The 19,504-nt window shown below is 27.4% G+C and overlaps 1 protein-coding gene across 1 annotated transcript in view; it reads left to right on the top strand.

Moving 5' to 3' along the window:
• LOC123300388 (somatomedin-B and thrombospondin type-1 domain-containing protein) overlaps positions 1 to 19,504 on the top strand; it is a 330,576-nt gene that overhangs the window by 253,206 nt on the left and 57,866 nt on the right. Inside the window, exon 3 of the mRNA XM_044882959.1 lies at positions 3,418 to 3,538. Within this exon, the coding sequence (XP_044738894.1) occupies positions 3,418 to 3,538 (121 nt within the window). The remainder of the gene's footprint in view (positions 1 to 3,417; positions 3,539 to 19,504) is intronic.

The following is a 19,504-nucleotide window of genomic DNA, read 5'->3' as shown; positions in this document are numbered from 1 at the left end:
ATTTTATTGACTTCAAAAATTTTTGAACATAAATTTTTCAAATTACATTTTTAATAAAGTTTCTATCATCAAGTAAATAGAAATATTTAAAATTATTTACGTTTTATTATCGTTTTGTGTTATCCTAATAATTTAGGTCAAAGTTCAGGTAACATTTTGGTTATTTATCTTATTTAAGTATGTTGCTCAGTTACGACTAGTTACTGTAAGAGTATATGGGCTTTTAGTGAAATGAGGTATATTTTTTAGCTAATACTGTGCCAGCAGGGGCTTCACAGCCCAATACTCAGTGTGTGATCAGTTACTTGCAATACTTCCACTACTGTTGTTTCTCTTAGTAGAAAAAACGTGCCTGACATCGACCAAGACTTTCTTTATTGTTTGTTTCCTTGAAAAATTAGTGGTATTCACAAAGAGTCCATGGAAGGTAATAGTGCATACGATTAAATTTTAGCGGAAAGAACATAGCGAAAAGAACACAGTTTCTTCCAGGTGTCCTACGATCCTTTCACTCTTTATAGTAAGATTAAAATAAAAAATTTACCTCCCCTTCTACCTTCCCTGAAATAGAACTTCCCAGATATGAGATAAAAAACATGTAAGATACGATAACATCTTTGACTTGAGCTTCTCAAATTTTTGTACCAACGCCATTGAATTAGTATACTATAAAATATACCTTGATCCATCCTAAATTTATTTCGAATAGTTTCCCCAGAAAAAGAAAATCTATTATGTATGTTTGAAATTGTATGTGAGTGAAAGATTTTTTTTTTCGTATATCATCTAATTTGAAATACGGTTTTCCACATGACTTAATAAAAACATAATTGGTTTTGTCTTTCCAAAATAATAGATATAAATAGCTATTTCAATTTTATTAAAAAATTTGGTCAGAAAAAAAGTTTGGTTTAATAAAATTGTTTAATGGTCATATATTATTAAAAAAATTTTGAATTCGATTTTCTTACAAATCATTTTTCTAAGGTAATTTTAACCCGAAAATTGTGAAAATTGGGTTTACTTTAGCCTATCTTTTGTATATTTCAAAATATGATGCTGTTAGTTCATTGAATTTTGGATTTTCATCCCTGGTAGCTTTTTATCTCGAAAACTAAAGTTTTGAAGGATTTCTGAACACCACGCAATCATCTCATACGGATTTTCATATGCATATCCCAGATCATTAATTTTTTTTATATAGAGCTAATAATATTCAAAAATCGTAGAAAGTATAAAAAATTCTCATTTTTGTAATTTTTTTCAATGAACTGACATTTTGTATATATCTGTTAAAATTAATTGTTATAATTTTTTGTTATTGTATATGATTACGTTGTAGGCGGCTGGGTGGAATGAAACGAACATAGAATAATAATACGGAACATTGAAAATTAAGAAAATGAGAATAAAAATAATTACCAACTTTTTTCGTTCGTTCTGTTCTGAATGTTGGCTAGTATAATGATAAACGAACGCCCTTATGTTTACTTGGCTCTGTATTAATAATTTGTTACTTTTTTTTTAATGCTAACATTTTTCTTTCAAAATTACTATAATTCAAGTAGGAACAAAATTTAATTATAATGTACTTTCCTTTTAAAATACCGGGTGTTTGCGTTAAAATTTCATAAGATATTTGGGAATTATATCCAAGATATTAATAGCTAGCGTGTTCAAATCAGAAACCAAAAACCACACTATCAAGCTGGCTATTCCAAAAAATCCGTTAAAAACATTCCTCTTCATTTAATAACTTCCAAGAAGTTTTGAAGCTTGAAATTCTTAAACGCAATTTTAACGAAATGAGAGAGAATATCAGTATCTACCAATGAAAATGTCAAGAAAATATTATTAAGGTACTTCTCTCTCACTTCGATAGGAATACCTTAAAAAAGTTCAAATTTCGAAACGCATTGTTTCAGAAATTTGTCTATTGTAATTTTTTTGGGGACAGTTAGCTTATTCTTCTGCAGAGTTCATTTGTTCAGTTCAGTTGTTTTAAAAATTGGGGAAATAATTATTGGTTTAAACATTCGTGGTATCTTAAGAAGAGAAAATATATACCTACTGAGTTCTTTAAAGAGTAGTTGTATAACTGCAGTAAATCTGTCAACGCTACAACATGAATTCTCACCTGTGCATACAGAATAGCAAGCAACACATTGTTTTACACACAGAAGTAAATTGTAAAACGTAACCGCTTGTACAATTCACTTTTAGATTAGATTAAATAATAAAAAAAAAAAAAAAAAAACAATTCGTTTGAAAAACCGAAAGAATGTAAAAATGGTTAGCTCCAGAATGATGTTCGATAAAATTAAAGTAGTAAAACAGTTCACACGGTAAATTTAAATTAAATACTTTATACTCTACTATCTGTATTAAATTACATCGAATTAAATGGTATAAAAAAACGAAATTTTACTAAAAATCATTTATTAAATTAAAAACTTATTTTTTTTTTTTTTAATTACGGTTTATGAAATTGAATATCATATACATGAAATATATACAAACACACATACACACATACACTTTTTTTACACAAAAGAAATATGAGAGATATTTAAAAAAAAAAAAGTGCTTTATAAAAAATTGATTATGAAAAAATTATCATCACTTACGACTCCGCGCTGCCCTCCCTTACGATTTAATTTAATATTGTGTGTACCTTAATCATATCATCAATTGAGAATAAATGTATGAATTTCGTGCACTAATTAAATTATAAAAAAATATTCTGAGGAAATGAGGAAAAAATCACGTTGAAACGACAATGGTACACAAACTAAAGTTGGGATTTTAGACTTTTTACGATATTTAAAAAAACACATATCTTCTTCATTTACGCACTTATAACCGTGAAATTCACTAAATGCCACAATTGGGTGAGATGGCAAACCAATGCGCGCAATTTACTTTGAATTTGGCTTTTAAATGTGGGACACTCTGTGAGAACTATGTTCTTTTAGCTGTAATTTATATATTTTCATTTTTTAAATATTTTAACGCCATTGACACAAGACCATGACCTTATTGAAATACTATTAATATTTCAAGATAATTAAGTTTCAGTCAATCAGTGTGGGACACTTTTTTTCCACCTCTATCCGTCAAGCGTGTTTTAAGGAACATAGTTCGAATGCAATGATATACAAATTTTAGCAATGAACATTTTCGTCATCTTCGAATCATTATTACTGGTTATTTTAAGCAATTTTTACAGAAATCCAAGAGCTGATAGGAAACCTTAGATGCCTTTACGAAATTTTAGTAGTCAATAATATTTTTAGCTTAACAAAAAAAAGAAAGAAAACTATTCAAATAGCTCTCAGAAAATTGAAATCCACTACCTACATTTTCTCATCAAAAATTTTAATTAAAACTGATGTTATTTTTTTCTATTTTTTCCAGAAATGGCAATGTTGTTACCAGCTTCACTATCTCACATCAGACGTATAAATGAAACTAGTGACATTCGACGTAATCTACGTTTACGATATCCTGTTGAACCAGATCAGGATCATGAAAAAGAGTAAGTTTTTTAATAAAACTTTTTTTGGTTATATAATAATTTCTAAAAATGTACATTTCATACAGTACGTTGCAAAAATCGTTGTACTTTTTAACACCAAAACATTGATTAAATTTTTCACATTTATTAAAATATAAAATACTCTTCCTGGTTGTAATTATCTAATTATTCTTCGCTTTAGTTTTAAAAACAAAATAAACAAATTATTTTTCATCGTAATCATCGCCTTTCTTTTTGTTTTGATGTTTTTGAATATTAGAACTGAATAGATTTTTTGTGCAAAAACTGAATAGAATAGAGAAATCATATTTTTTTGGAAAGCGTGTGTTAGCAAACTTCAGAGTCATGAATAATAATAAACAAGAAATTCTTATAGAAATTTTAATAACGAGAGTAACAGAATTGAATATATTTTTAGATCGAAACCCTTCAAAAAACTTTTGTTCTTAGAAATCCATTCTCTTTCCTGTTGGGACAGCCCTTATTTATGAAGTTTTTACTTTACTTTTTGTACTCTATTTTGAAAGGAAACAAGACTATCATTCTCCAAATTTATAAAACATAATTATGTAATTATCTGTATTTATAACTTTGATATTTTTTGTTTATGTAGTAAATTTTAAATAAAAACACTAATAAAATGGTTATCATATTTTCATAAAGTTTTGTGAGAGGAAAAAACGAATAAAATAATATTTATTTCTCATATACATCTTTTTCATATAATAAAGGTTTTTTTGGGCTTAATAATTTAATTCAGTTATATCAGATAATTTAATTTTATATTTAACAAGTAATAACAAATTATATGAGTTATGAAATTAAATTATAAACATTTTGTATTTTATAATTTTTATTATGTTTATTACAAATTTGGATATTTTAAAAAATACCGTACATACCTATTTAATTTTATTTTGTTAAAAGAGGATTACTAAACATTAAATTTATAAAAAAGGTATTTTTAATAAAACCGATCACAGCATAATAGTGTAGTACCTTGTTGTGAAATTTCGTATTTATGTTGACATATTACATCAATTTCTGAGCATGTACTATTCAGGTATAGGTTTCGGTCTCAATTTTTGTTATCATGTTATCAGAAAATCAAAAATATTTATTTATTATTGTTATTAATTGAAATGTTGACATGCTTAAAAATTCGTTGGGTTTTTATATGTCTAGAGCATAGATGGTCCCGTTGGCTAAGACACAAAATTAGTCAAAAAAGGAATATAATATATGGAAGATTTCAAATGTGTGCCAAATAATGGATAGTGGCAATCATTCTTTAAAAGATTGATTGAAGTGCTTAATCTGAAAGAGCGACGTATCATCTAAAACCTTTTATCATCTGGAAAACAAAGTATTAATGAAGTTTCTTTCCCTTGAATGCTTTACTTGGGTGTTTAGCAAACTTCAAAAGCTGTGTTTTTTGAGGTTTATCTTTCGAAGAATATTATTGTTCTTAAAAATAAGCTATTATACCTTTGAATATATTTCATGGTCGAAGTATAAAAATTGATAAACCACAGATCCCTGTTTTTACCGGAACGAATTATATAATACTTTTTATATAAAACTGAATATATACAAAGTATTATTATATTTTTATACATATGTATGATATAACAATAATATTTATATATTTTGGGTATAAGTTTAATAAACCAGAAGCCAGGCCACATTTTGATCATACACTGGAGTTTTCTCATACACTATAGGTACACGAAATACACAGCTGAAAAATAGTGACTTCACAAATCTCTAAAGATATTTTTCGAAAATTTCCTGTGTCTTCAAAATATTACTGGTATTCGAAATAGCAGTCGGGAGACTTAATTATAGATTTTTGTAGCCGTTGATTTCTTGCGAATCGTTTTTGTTCTATAAAATTCACACATGTGCCAGAAATCATACTCAAACTTTAATGACATAAAATTATATTTCCAATAAAGTCAGTTTCATTGATATTAAAGCTAAGAGGGTTTCAGAGACTACCGTTATTTTTAAAGAATTAAGCTTGCTTATAGCTCTCATATTGATTGATTGATTGCTCGACAACACAAGTAATTTTTCCAATATTATACGTGGTTATGGCTCGCATATTGATTGCTCGCCATCATAAGCGACTTTTTCAATATTCTGCTTAGTTTATCGACATTCACTCATGCAATGTATAATCGAAAATGGGAAAAACGGCTCTTGGTGTACTAAACATAAGTATAATACAATACCAAACATATTATATTAAGGATAAATTAAACTTGATCCTAGATATAACGCGAACATAGAAAGTAAATATTTATATTTGCTAATGTTTTTACTGTTCTTAAATTATTATGGTTGATAAAGCACAAAAAACGAAAAATATACTAATAAAATACTTAAACATCATTATCTTCTTATCTTTTAGTTCGAAATATAAAAAGGAAACCCCAAAAAATAATATAATATATGCTTCTATCGAGTTTGGTTTTTTTGTTAATATCATTTTCACATAAAACGATAATCGATACTTTATTATATTTGTATCTATGTATGTGTATAAGAACGAAAATTTTTGTTTGGACAGATTTGTTGTTAACATAGTTTGGGGGATTAATAAGTACGAATTTAATTTAAGATTATAATTTTAGGAAAACAATTTGTGGTATTTATATATATAAGGAAAATAGAAACAGAGTTTAAACTTTGGAGTAATCAAACAAAAAGGGAATATTTGACGGAATTTGGAAGGAAGGATTTTGGGTATACGAATTATGAGTATATTTATAAAATTTAAAAAACAAACGACAAATGCGACTTTTTTCGTTGTAACTTTACTCTCCATCAAGTCATCTTTAAATAAACAAAAAAATCAAAAACGGCTCATCACTTTGGGAATTACGATGCCACCGACAGACACACAGATACATACACTCACACATACACGTTAAATTTATAACACCTCTATTTTTAGCCCCCGAACCAAAAACAAGGGTATTCTAAGTTTCACTGTTATGTGTTCCTGTCTGTCTGTCTGTGACATAGTAGCCTTTAAACGGATGAATAGATTATGATATTTTTTATTTCGTCTGAGAGATAATTTAATAGAGAATGTTCTTAGTTATATTTCAAGTGTGAATTAAGTTTTCCGTATCCGATACAAGTAATAAATAGGCCATGATCCTCAAAATCGGTTCAATTTGAAGAAGGTTCTAAGAAAAAAGATAATTTAATGGAGAGTGTACTCAGATATGTTTCAAGTGCGAGTTTAGAGTTCCGTATGCGAAAATTTTTTCGGGGGCTTTTAAATTTTGTAAATTTTATATCATGTTTTCAAAATGGGCATCTTTTTCAATTTTTAGTAATTTTTTCAATAATGAACTGTGCTTTCAAATTAAAGTTTTGATTTATCACTGCAATACTATTTGTATAAGCGTCTTAAGATAAATGATATATCCGACGTCTTTAGATAAAACTTTTTTTACACATTGTCTAAAAATCAGTGTCAGGCCTAAATACTAACAAAAAAAAAAGAAAGATATATATTTTAAATAACATTTGGGATTTTTCCATTTTTAAAATTTTATTTCAAAGCTGAAAAAAAACTAAAATATTTTTTAAATGGCATGAACCTACACTCATAATAATTATTCATATGTACATATGAATTACATGCATGTATATATACAATTATTCAAAAATAAAAAAAATTATAATTTATATTGTGTTTATATATTTTTTAAAACCATAAAAACAATTATTTGGTTTTATTTTATTCTATGTGTGTATATAATACACCACATGCTGTTATTTTTCACATATGATTGCATAGAAATTGTAGGAGTAGGTACAAAAAATATAATAAAAAGTATTGCAGGCGCATTAGGTTGGTATTATTTTTTATTTTATAAATATAGCAGGAATATGTTAAATTTCAGACATTTTTTGAATGACGTTGTTCATTAGTCTAAAATAATCAGTTAATTGACCCGTTCAAAAAATAAGTAAGCTTTTTAAAAACAGCACACAATGTTCTCAGGTAATTATCCAATGATTGGCCATGAACCGATGTTCTCAACATCGTCATCCTTGTCGCTTCCGAGGTGACGGAAGCCCCTGCCAAAAAACTATTATCAGACAATATTTTTGGATACGGAATCATAAACTTGCTCTTGAAACATTCTCCATTCAATTGCTTATCAAACGAAACAGAAAACATCAAAATCGATTCTTCCGTTCAAGCTCTACGATGCCACAGACAGACAGACAGACACGCACGCACACACATAGCGGTCAAAACAGTTAAGAAAAAAATTAAGAAACCGGGCTTGAAAATTTCTTTACCTTCTTCCTTACATCGGCGATGATTTTCGAACAGCTTTTCGATTCTATTATAATTTGACCAGTTTTGGACACTAACAAAATGACGGAATACAAAATTCATAATTCTTGCTTGATTGAATTCAACTTTGTCTATGAAAAATATGTTTTCATGTAGAATTGTTATTCATAGTTGATTTTTTTAAGTACTAAAAGTGAACGAATGCATTGCACATACACATATATGTAAAACATACAATATATATACATATCATATTATATTATATTATATTATATATTATATATATATATATATATGATATAGAAACAAGTCTTTTATTTATTTTTTAGAAGTTAGTTTATTCAACGTATGTGTTTTATATATTTTTGTCTTTTAAAAGTAATATTTCATATTTCAATTCATTGACACGTATATATATTTACAATTTCTTGTACATACAATATAGTCATACATTTATATTATATATATATTTACAATTTCTTGTACATACAATATAGTCATACATTTATATTATATATATATATATTTGCATCATCGTCACTTTTTACTGCAGTATAAAAAGATACAGAATGTAACAATCAATAAATTCTGATTTCCCTTGTCACAGGTATTTCGACTGTCAGGTTTATTTCGAGAGAGGCGAACCTTGAGAACTTCAAGGCTTGTTTTCGAACCTAGTACTACAATTTACTTGTTTTAAATTTATAATTTTATGAATATATTCTGTTTGAAAGCAGAATAAAATGATCGAACCAGTTAAATTAAACTATGTTTTCAATGTTGGGTTCTATAAAATAACCCGGGTGCACATACAATATGTTAAACTTCTATAAAATACAAAAATCAGGACATGTCCATATTTTAATGAATAAATTTTTTCAAAATTCGCTCAACAAGTCGTCATCTTTATGTGCATATTCTAAGCTATGTATTTCTTTGTTCCTGTTTAATCGACGCAAGATATCATTAAGATTTTATGAACAGTCATGACATGAGTCAAAAAGTGACATATGTTTTCTATCTCTTAACTAAAATGACATTTCAATTTAGATCTCTATTAAAATTTTCGTATGGGTAAAATATTTGAAACTATATCTTTAACAAATCAAATGCAAAAGTATGTTCGGTAAAATCATTTGAATTGACGAAAAGGTGTGCAATTTTTGAGTTTTATTCAAGGGTGGCAGGCTCAAACACACGTTCTTGGAAGTTTATACTTGGCGTATTAAAAGGTAGGGTATTTTTGAATATTCTATGCCATCAAAGCTCCAACTTACAATTTCTTATATGCTTAATATGTTTTGTTACATTCTGTAAAATTGTACTTATGTACTTGAAATGTATAATATATACCTGCATAATATTATATATACATATTCCGTATGTATAACATTACTTTCAATGAAAACCTATTCAATTTCTATTCACTACAATATACATATATAATATATAATTTACAGAACGTCACCAGAATTATTGAAACATAATTATCATATGATATCTTCTACAAAGATCAAATGTAAGATCTTGTATGTACATTAATATATTCATCTAATAATTTCCTAGAATAGGATATTACAAGTCAGAGTTCGAAGTCATACTCTTTATTATCTTAATTCGAAAATCCATCAAAGTTATCAAACAAGAATCAGTGCAATTGATTCTTTAGTTTAGGCTGGCAAGTAAATACTTTAATTTATTTCTAGAAGGTGCAATTGTCTTGAAACAAAAAATAACAAGGCATTATTTTCATTTTCAACCCAATTTATTCTACTAGCATGATTCCTGCAAGCATCGTTGAGTTTAAAAGTAAAAACCACTACGTTAAGGCCTTCAATTAAATGTTTTTTACATGAAAAATATCGGAAAACCCTGGTTAAACAGATGACCATAAATTTTTGTATCTTTATAAATTATAGTTTATGTGTAAGTTTGATGTATGAGATTATTGTAAAATTTCGTTGATTGACTAATTTTTGCCTGAAAGCGTAACAGACAAACAAATTCACTTTCACATTTACAATAAGTAGGGATTTAGAGAAACAACGAACATTGTTTCAATCAAAAATCGAAATTCAATCTACTGAAAAAACCTCATGCAAACAAAACTAAATTCTTTTGAAAACAGCTTTAGTACATGAACAAAAAAAAAATTATTTAAAATTCATTCCTCGTTTATATTTTGCGTTTTTCATTTGATGACCCACTTTGTAAATTTAAATAATATATTCAATTTAGTATCTAACAAGAGAAAAAAAAGGTATCATCACTAAGGATTACTCCCCCTTGAATATAAACACACTACCACAAAAGAAAACCTCTCTATCAGTAAATATTCTCGTATTACCAGGAACCGTTGAATATCGTAAATAGTATAAAATTATTTTCAGGTAAAAAAGAAAAGACGAAACTATATTATAAAATATTCAAAAGTAATAAGAAACTTGAATATGGTTAATTCTAATGTATAAGTAAAATGAGTTCGAATCTAATATAAACTTTTTTCGGTTATATTTGAAAGCATCAAGTCTCTAAGACCGTTCTTTTTCAGACTTATACTTACACAGATCCTATTAGATACACAGATCCTACGTTTATATATCTTCGATTTTTAAATTTGTAGATCATTATAGCTTAAGAAATGATTTTCATCAAAATTCAAAACGAAATCCTTTCATTTTTTCGAGGGATACTCTTTACTAAAATCGTTAAAATTCTACACATAATTTTTACTCCTATTATCATTAAAACTATGCCCTAGAATAATTTCGACCTTCTCATTTTTGGTTTTCTAGATATCAGCTTCACTAAGTGATGAAAATTCACATAAAAAAGGAAATCCAATGACCGTACAGCTTTATATTTTGAAATCGACAAACTATACGCCCAAATAAATATGATTTTCGTTGGGGCAAAATCACCTTCAAAAAAAGGACATTTGAAGAAAAATCGTAAAAATTCGAGAAAAAATGATTTCCCTTTTTTTGATATATGCTACTTTTTGGGCAAATTTTAACATGGCGAAAACGTTGATGTCGGAATTATGTCATATCTTCAAATATATAGGCAGAAAATTTATACATCCTCCAACTACTCGTCACTACAACGTAAGCGAAGTACGTATTCCTTTCGAAAACAAATCATCATTGCACATTTGTATTGTAGTTATATCATGGTTTTTTCTCATAATTATCTCTGTTTCCCATATTATGATTTCCTTGGCATTGACTTTCAAACAATGTACGTGATACGCCTGAAAAATGATTGTTAGTCTTTAGAGAAGTGGAAAACTAGTTTTCACTCAGTTTATAAAACGGATATGACCAAGCTTAAATAATTAATAAAATACCTTTATTGAAACCATTCAAATAATTCATCATATCCTTTTCACCTGTCTAGCCTGAAACCGTATTATTCCGAATTTCATTTTAGACATTGTTTTGAATGATTTTAAACAATATTTGACTGTAGACCAAGTGCCAAACCTAAAAAATTTTGAACGTACTCTGAACTTTTTGCGCCGTTAGATTATATCGATAAGACAAAGCAGTGTTGCCAGCGCGACGTGGCTTTATCGAAATTTACATTGGCATGCCTGAAAAGTTTAATTTTTAAACTTCAAATAAAATTTTAATTATTATTTTTTGTTCATCTTCTATTAATTAACCGCTGACTAAAAATGAAGGTCTTATAAAATATGTGCCAGTGTATCTGTGTGTCTGTCTGTGGCAACGCAAAACACAACTCAATTTTTTTTAAAGAAAGTTTTTTGAGCCATTTTCCAGTTCAAGTTTAGGATTACGTATACGAAACAATTAGAAAATAAACAAAGATCTACAATGGCTGAGTAGATTTTTCATTCGTTTAGATGTCAAAGACGAATCGACCATACCTGGTTTTCTGTCGGGCGTTTTCTAAAATTTTTAACTGTAGTATATTATATCGCTAGCTATTTCGATTTAGCCAAAACAGACAGATTTGACTGGCTCTTAGTGTAATGTATGTTTGAGGTGTATTTGAAAAATCGATACATCAAACTATATGCTAAAATATTTACTTTGTAAAGTTTAAACTTCAAGTTTCAATTCAAAATCATTTATTCCCCTTTTGTTTCGTGTTGAATTTGGTTGGTTTTGTTCTAGAAAATAGGTATTGTATTGTTTAGAATAGTTTGTGACTTCTCAAATACTATGTTCAATTGTTAAAATAAACGATATCTGTATTTTCATATTTCACAGTTCATATAATTTACATTTAATTAAAATTTTTGATAAAAATTGACAAAATTTCTAAAAAAAACTCCTGAGCAGCAGATTTTGATAACCACAGATATAAGACGCATCTTATTTTTTAATGTTTTCTACTGAAATCCGATATTTATCTTTTCATGTTTTTTGAATATTTACCTACGGTGAAGGGTTAGAATGCTCTCCCCTCAAGCAGTTGAGTCTACCAAAAGTACACATAATGTTAATTTTAACATAAATTTTCGATACTTGAGAAGGGTTTGGGAGTGCTCGAGATCTTAAAAGCAACGTAAAACCAGTATTTTATGACATAAAAAATGTAAAAATGATATTGCAAAAGACACTTTGATACTAACTTTACACTATATGAAATTAATTTGTAAAATGTGGGACATCTTGTACGATTTTTATTCGTAAAGAATATTATATATTGCTCCGTATATGCATTAAACCATAAGTTTTACTTTTCGAATTTTTATCATCAAAAATGTATATATAAGAAAGTATACCTATGGCATAACCCCATCCTTTTCTTACCTACGACTCCGTATATTATTCATTGAATGATCTTTAATAGAATGTTAAAAAATATTTTTTATAGGTCATGCAATTCAAATCTATATGCATTTATTACTATTTCGCCCTCAAAAATAAAAATGTTTTCATTTGTCATTGACAGCTTCTGCGACAAGTCAAGATTTTAATGAATGACAAATTCAAAAAATAAGGTATACCTAAGTTAAAAGTTACTTTTTTTTTCGATTATTGTAGAAATGGATAAAAATAAATAAGTATATTGAAATCAATTTTATTTCGAATACAATTTATTGAGGATAGACTATCATAGCTTGAAAAATGGGTCGGATCTCGAATCCTGAAACAATTCACTTCAATTATTAGGATTTCCTTTCATTCACATTTCTTGTTACTTTGCTAAGTTTATTACCACTTTGATAATTCTCATTCACTATTTACTTCCGATCACTATTTATTCCATCAAAAAGAATACATATTGGCGTTCGGGTTTTTACAGAAATATAGAATATATACTTTCGGTATTTATTTGCATTTTAGGTCCAAAGAAAATTGAAAATTATTCACCGCATCTTTTCGATGGGAAAATTAAAAATAATCACATATTTAGACAACATTTTTTAGTGGAGGGGTCACAAAAAGAAATGAGTGGGCAAGAAAAGTAGAGTATTGTGGTTGTAACAGAAACAAATATAGAGGAATTATTGTAAACAACTGCTCATGAGTATTGTATGTGTGAATCCTCTGCTGGTGTAACGGAGTAACGTTTAGCAAAAGTACTTCTTGGAAAAGCAAATATTTTTGTACCAGTCACGTATGCTACTTTATATTCCACTAAAATACTATAATATTTAAGTGATATCTGACTTTTCGGTGGATACCACTGGTAAAATTATTTTCTTATCAAAACAATATTAAACCCACATTCAATGAATGAATGCTTTCGTAATATAATCAAGGAAATTAGAAAAGGGATTAAACGCATAAAGACGCAAACTAAATACTCCGTTATACTAAAATACATTATAATAACCGAAAGTATTTAACCATAATCATTGTGTAAAGTAAGCACCCTCAACTATGAATTACTAAAAGTTTTCTATAATTTGGTTTTGATTTTGAATTTCAGAGTGCTGTACAAAAAAAGCCATTTTACTAGGTCTTTAAAAACGTTTTTTCAAAATTTTTTCACATTCCTGGAGATTTGTAAGATATACAATTTAAAAGTTTTAGATTACACATCTGTTTTTAGCAAGAGACTCTTTAAAACTATTATATTTTGAATATAACTGTGGAATTAATCAAAAGTTTTGTGAAAATTTGCATTCACGAGGGTGCAAACTTTACACAACTAAACCAAATTTTAGGTGTACTTATATGCGGATGGTACGTAAATATTCAACGTGCGTTATTAACTATTTAGATATGATAACAAAATTTTCTAATAATAATTAAATATTCATTTCACTAAGTAGCAGAAAATAGTTTTAGAATTTATACATGTATTCAAGAAATTAGAATGGTTTGTGGGCGAATGAAGTTTTAGAAAAGAAAAATATACTATAACAAATGTGGTTCTTGAAACAAGTATCAACTAAATTCAACTTAAATAGTTTTCTATTTTCAAAATTTTTCATTAAAAATTGATATATGAATACTTGACTAGGCCGTAAAAAGCAAATCAAAACTAATACAAAAAGTCATAGAATGTAAAAAGACAAAAAATTTCTTTGAGTGTAGGAATTTTATTATTTGAACTATTTTTCAGAAAATTGAGAGATTTGTGTCAGAACAAGTGGCTACAGTTTTAAGGGACGAAGGCATAAATGTCGTGTTTCACCCATCTTCAACTCTGAGCAAACAAATCCTCAACCACAAGACCAAGTGTAATGCTATGAATAAATCTGGTGCATACAAAATAATCTGTGGTGATTTCAATGCCCTATATATCTGTCAAATAGGGAGATTCTTTTCTATAAGAAAAAACGAACACTAATTCTCATATAGGATTTAAAAAAAAACAGGACTCAAATTTTGCAAATCATCTACGGATACCAAAAAACATTAACTTCGAAATATTAAACATCAGTGAAAAAGAACAAAAACTCAATCTGCTAGAGTCACTATAGGCTGTTTAGACACAAAGAAGGTCCTGGCATAATGTTAAACGACCAAACTGACCTAATCTCATCTTCTTTATTTCAGCTATTGAAATAAAGAAGAAATTAAAATTTCAATTTCATCTTCTAATGTTTTTAACTTTCCACATACGACTTACATATTACATGTATTTTAATTAACCTGACAATATTTACTTATATTAGCTAAAACAATATTTACTTATAATAACAAAAAATAAATTTATTAAATAAATTTTATCCACTTGACCTTGAATGTAAATAGAAATATTTTTAGTAAAATAATGTGTATTTTTAACAAAATATTGAACAAGTTGTTGACTTGTTTTTATTACCTGTAATTGCATAACAATTAGCAAACAGTGTATAAACTTGTAAAATTTTTAATGTTAATTTTATGTTTTGAAGATGATCAAATAGATGGAATTACATACACTACAATAAATTTTTCTTTTAAGAATTTTTAAAAATTTGATTATGCAAAAATAAGTAAAGTAATACTTAATATAACAATTTGTTTCTTTAATTTGAATATGGAATTCCACAAAGTAAATATCAACACAATGAATTTTTTTTTTTTCGTTTTAACCCTTTTCGCGATATGCCCGACATTTATACAGACATTTAAAAAGGTAAATCTAAGAAACTGCCTTTCAAATTATCTGAAATAAATTGAAAAAATCGAAAAATCAGGTCAAATCTCTTTTTGCAGTAAATATCTGACACGTTTTTCTGTCTAGCCACATGCGCTAGACAGATATCCCATAGTTCCAAAATGAAGTTTTAGTATCAATTTACTCATTATTAAACTCATAATCTTTCTATCAGACAATTTCACAAATCTTTTTTCACAGGCTTATAAAGATTATTATATTTTACGGCATACTAAATTCATGTGTAATATAAAAAGAAACTCGTCTATTCAAATGAAAAAATTAAACTTATTTACATCTTTGGATAAATTTGTATTACACAAATCCTTCAAAACATTAAATTGAATGAAATATTTCACTTATACAAGGAATGAAAACAGAATTATTATAAAATCTGTCACATTTTACTAATAAAAATAATAAACACCATCGCAGTAGAGATGGATCCCATCAGAAGGAAAATGTATATGTTGAAGATTATATATGTTAGAATATTTTTTCACTTTGATTGGTGAATAACATTTGAATAACAAATTGTGTTTTTTTACAATCTTATACTGTTCTTTGAAGAAAAATTGTACCAAACGGTTGAAACGGGACACAATTGTGACATTATTAATTAAAAATTTTTAGAACGACATTCAGCTTCGTCAAAAGTCCTTCAAATTTTTACTTTTACAATAAATTTCCTTGTTGCTAGTCTAAAAAATTATTTTTTTTTCTAACTAACGAACTTTCTTTTGACTTTATCCAAATTTCTATGTAGAATTTTCTGGTCCTGTGCCTATCGGCTTTCTCTATTTCTGTGTAGATTTTCATATTTTGGTGTAAAATAATAAACTTTTCAATTGGATTATCAAGCAAATTTTTCGCAAATAATACTGCTTTACAAATGAAAATGCTGCGTTTTGAAAAATTCTGCGAGAAAAAAAATTTCGGGTGTATGTGTATAATATTATATATGTATAGAAACTATGTCTTAGTACTGTATGCTCAACCAACTGTCGAACTCCGTAGAAACGGCATTCAATCTATTTATCACATATGTAATAGGTAACCCAAATCTTTATTTCTCCTTCCAATCCAACACATTCCCTGGAACGAATAGAAATGCAAATAACTTTTTTTTTCACTTCACTAATTTGCAGTTGTGTGCGTGAGTGTACAACCTTAAAGAACGTAGCTATTGATTCCATTGATGATTATGCCATAAAAACATATTCTCTTCATTAATGATTGAAAAAATATGACAATATCTTTTTTTAAGTTATATTGACACTGCTAAACATATAAAAATATGTACAAGGAAAATGTCATCATACTTTTTTTCAAACATCTACTTATTATAAACCTTTAAAATTTGTTTTTATTAATGTATGTATGTATATATGAAAAATGCCCTTTTGAAAAATGGATTATTCTGTTTTTTTTTTAAAAGATTTCCGTTCTTTATTCGATATTCGACATTGTTAGTTGAACTCATATAAAATCAGATGACAAAAATATTGAAAGGGATTATTATTGTATTATGAAAAAAAAAAATTGAAATTCTTTTCTTAGGAAAAGAAAATTTTTTAACAATTTTTTATCATCGAATTTCAGACAAACAAAAACTGTTGCTTTTTATCCGTTCATATACATAGCTTATAAAATTTCAAAAATTCTCCATGCAAAATCAAAGTCAAAAACTTTGTGTAAGCTCTTTAATTACAGGCTTGAATTTTTGCCAATGAATAAAGCTTCTCGCGGGACGAGATGAGATCTATAGCATTCTTCTATCTTCTGGTCTGCGTAAAATAGACGATTTATATTCGTATCGGTAATTGTGATTGTCTGGAAGAATATGGTCTCGAATTTCTTCTCATTTCCATGGGACTAAAATTGTGGCACTAGTAAGCATACGATCGACCATTACATTTTTAACCTCCGAACTAAAAAGAGGGGTGTTATAAATTTGACCGCTGTGTTTGTGTGTCTGTCTGTGGCACCGTAGCGCCTAAACGGATGAACCGATTTTAATTTTTTTGATTTCATTATAAATGCGATCTTAGGGTTCCGTACACAAATCACCACTAAAACAAACACTGTAATTTTCCAGTTATTTATTTTATTTTTTATTTTTAAATCTCTTTCTATTTTTTACATTATGTATACTGAATAAGTGCGTATAATACAATGTAGAGAATATAATACATTTTTTTAATAAATTTAAGTGAAATAAAGCATTATTTATATATAAACATGTTGTAAATGACAGTTTCTATGCAATAATTCACACACAGAATACATAGAAAAGATACGAATATTACATACAGGACGGCATTATCAAAAACAATACCTTTCTTTAACTTACTTACAAAAACATAATGTAAAACTTTGTGTCATTCAAAATTGTTTTTGTAAATAATAACAAAAGTTTAATTACTGGTTACATAATTTTAATGACGATTTAAAACTTTTAAAACCAAAAGCAATTAATTTTTATAAAGCCTTTGTAGGGGAAGGTATAGTACCTTGTTTTGAATGTTTTTTCCTTTCCGGGACTGTAGGGGTTGCACTCACACGACTTCAGTTCCACATCGACTATGTACTGCCAATTTATTCTTACTTTTATTTCGTTTACTCATACTTAGACACCCATAAAATACAAGAATAAAATCGTAGAATCGTATCAATGGTACATTATGTTGTTTGATTCATGGTACATCACTTGTGTGTTTTTGTATAAATTGACGCAAATTATTATTGGTAGACCAATCTGTATAGTAAAGAAATGTGAATATTATATTATATATAAGGAGTTTATAAAATTATTTCATTTCTTAGAAATATAATTTATAGTTTGTATCTTGAATTTATTTATGGGACAAGTCACTTACTTTTAACGCTTGTCTTAAAGTCATACAAAACTTATTCGTTATAGTATACAATGGAAAAAGTTTACTAATCCTTAACTTAAATATAATACTCGTATCGTATATAGTACACATATGTCTAAAGATCAAAATAATTTATTACAAAAATCTTATCAATTAATTTTATTATGAGAGTACAAACAATTTTAGAATGTAATTTGTATTTATATATAAATCAGAAATTTTAACCCAACCAACTAATTAAAACTTTTCTGAGAATCTTCTATTTTTGTTTTTATTTCAAGCAGATACAGCATTATGTTATTAAAGCTCGAATATAATAAATTATATACTAACAAACCAAAAAAACCTTTTATTGCACTAAAAAGTGGTTGATAATTTTAATTGTAATTTGAAATTCAAAGCTTGGGGGGGTGCTTTTTGCTTCGATTATTTTGTCATATACTAGGATATATATTTATTATTTTGGTTTTTTGCTTACTAGATTGTGTATCCAAATAAATTAGTCAATCTTGACAAACAGAACAAATTCAAAAAATTCGTTAAGTTTTAAAACCGAAGTGTCGTAGGACTCCCGGTAAGAACTATGTTCCTTTCGTTTTATCGTTTTATATTATGTATTATTGAATTACAAGCACCATGCAAGAATGATAATAAAATGGTGTTTAATAATTTTTTTATAATAAGTTTTCGTTTATCAAGTAATGATAATAGACATTTTCTAAAATTATTATAAAAAAATAAAATGTTACCAAAGATCAGAATCAATTAATTGTACATCTTTAATTTTTTCAACGGTTTCATTTTTATACCCCCGTATCAAAAAAAGAGTGTTATAAGTTCGGCCTCTATGTGTGCGTATCTGTTTGTCTGTCTGTGGCATCTAGCGCCTAAATTAATGTACTGAATTTGATTTTTTTGTTTCGTTTGAAAGGTAATTTAATTGAGAGTGTTGCTAGCTGTATTTCAAGTGCGAGTTTAGGGTTCCATATCCGGAACAACTAAAAGGGTAGGCAATGATCCTCAAAATCGGTTTAGTTTGGTGAAGGTTCTAAGGGAAAAGATATTGTAATGGAAAGTCCTCTTAGATAAGTTTCAAGTTCCGTACCCGAAAAATGTATCGGGATTTTTTAAATTTTGTTAATTTCATTTGAATTCAATTTTCTTTAATTAATTAAAATGTTTATA

Source organism: Chrysoperla carnea, chromosome 5 (assembly GCF_905475395.1).
Source record: "Chrysoperla carnea chromosome 5, inChrCarn1.1, whole genome shotgun sequence".
NCBI lineage: Eukaryota > Metazoa > Arthropoda > Insecta > Neuroptera > Chrysopidae > Chrysoperla > Chrysoperla carnea.
Note: the sequence above shows the minus strand (reverse complement) of the source record. Positions and strands in the feature narration are given on the sequence as shown.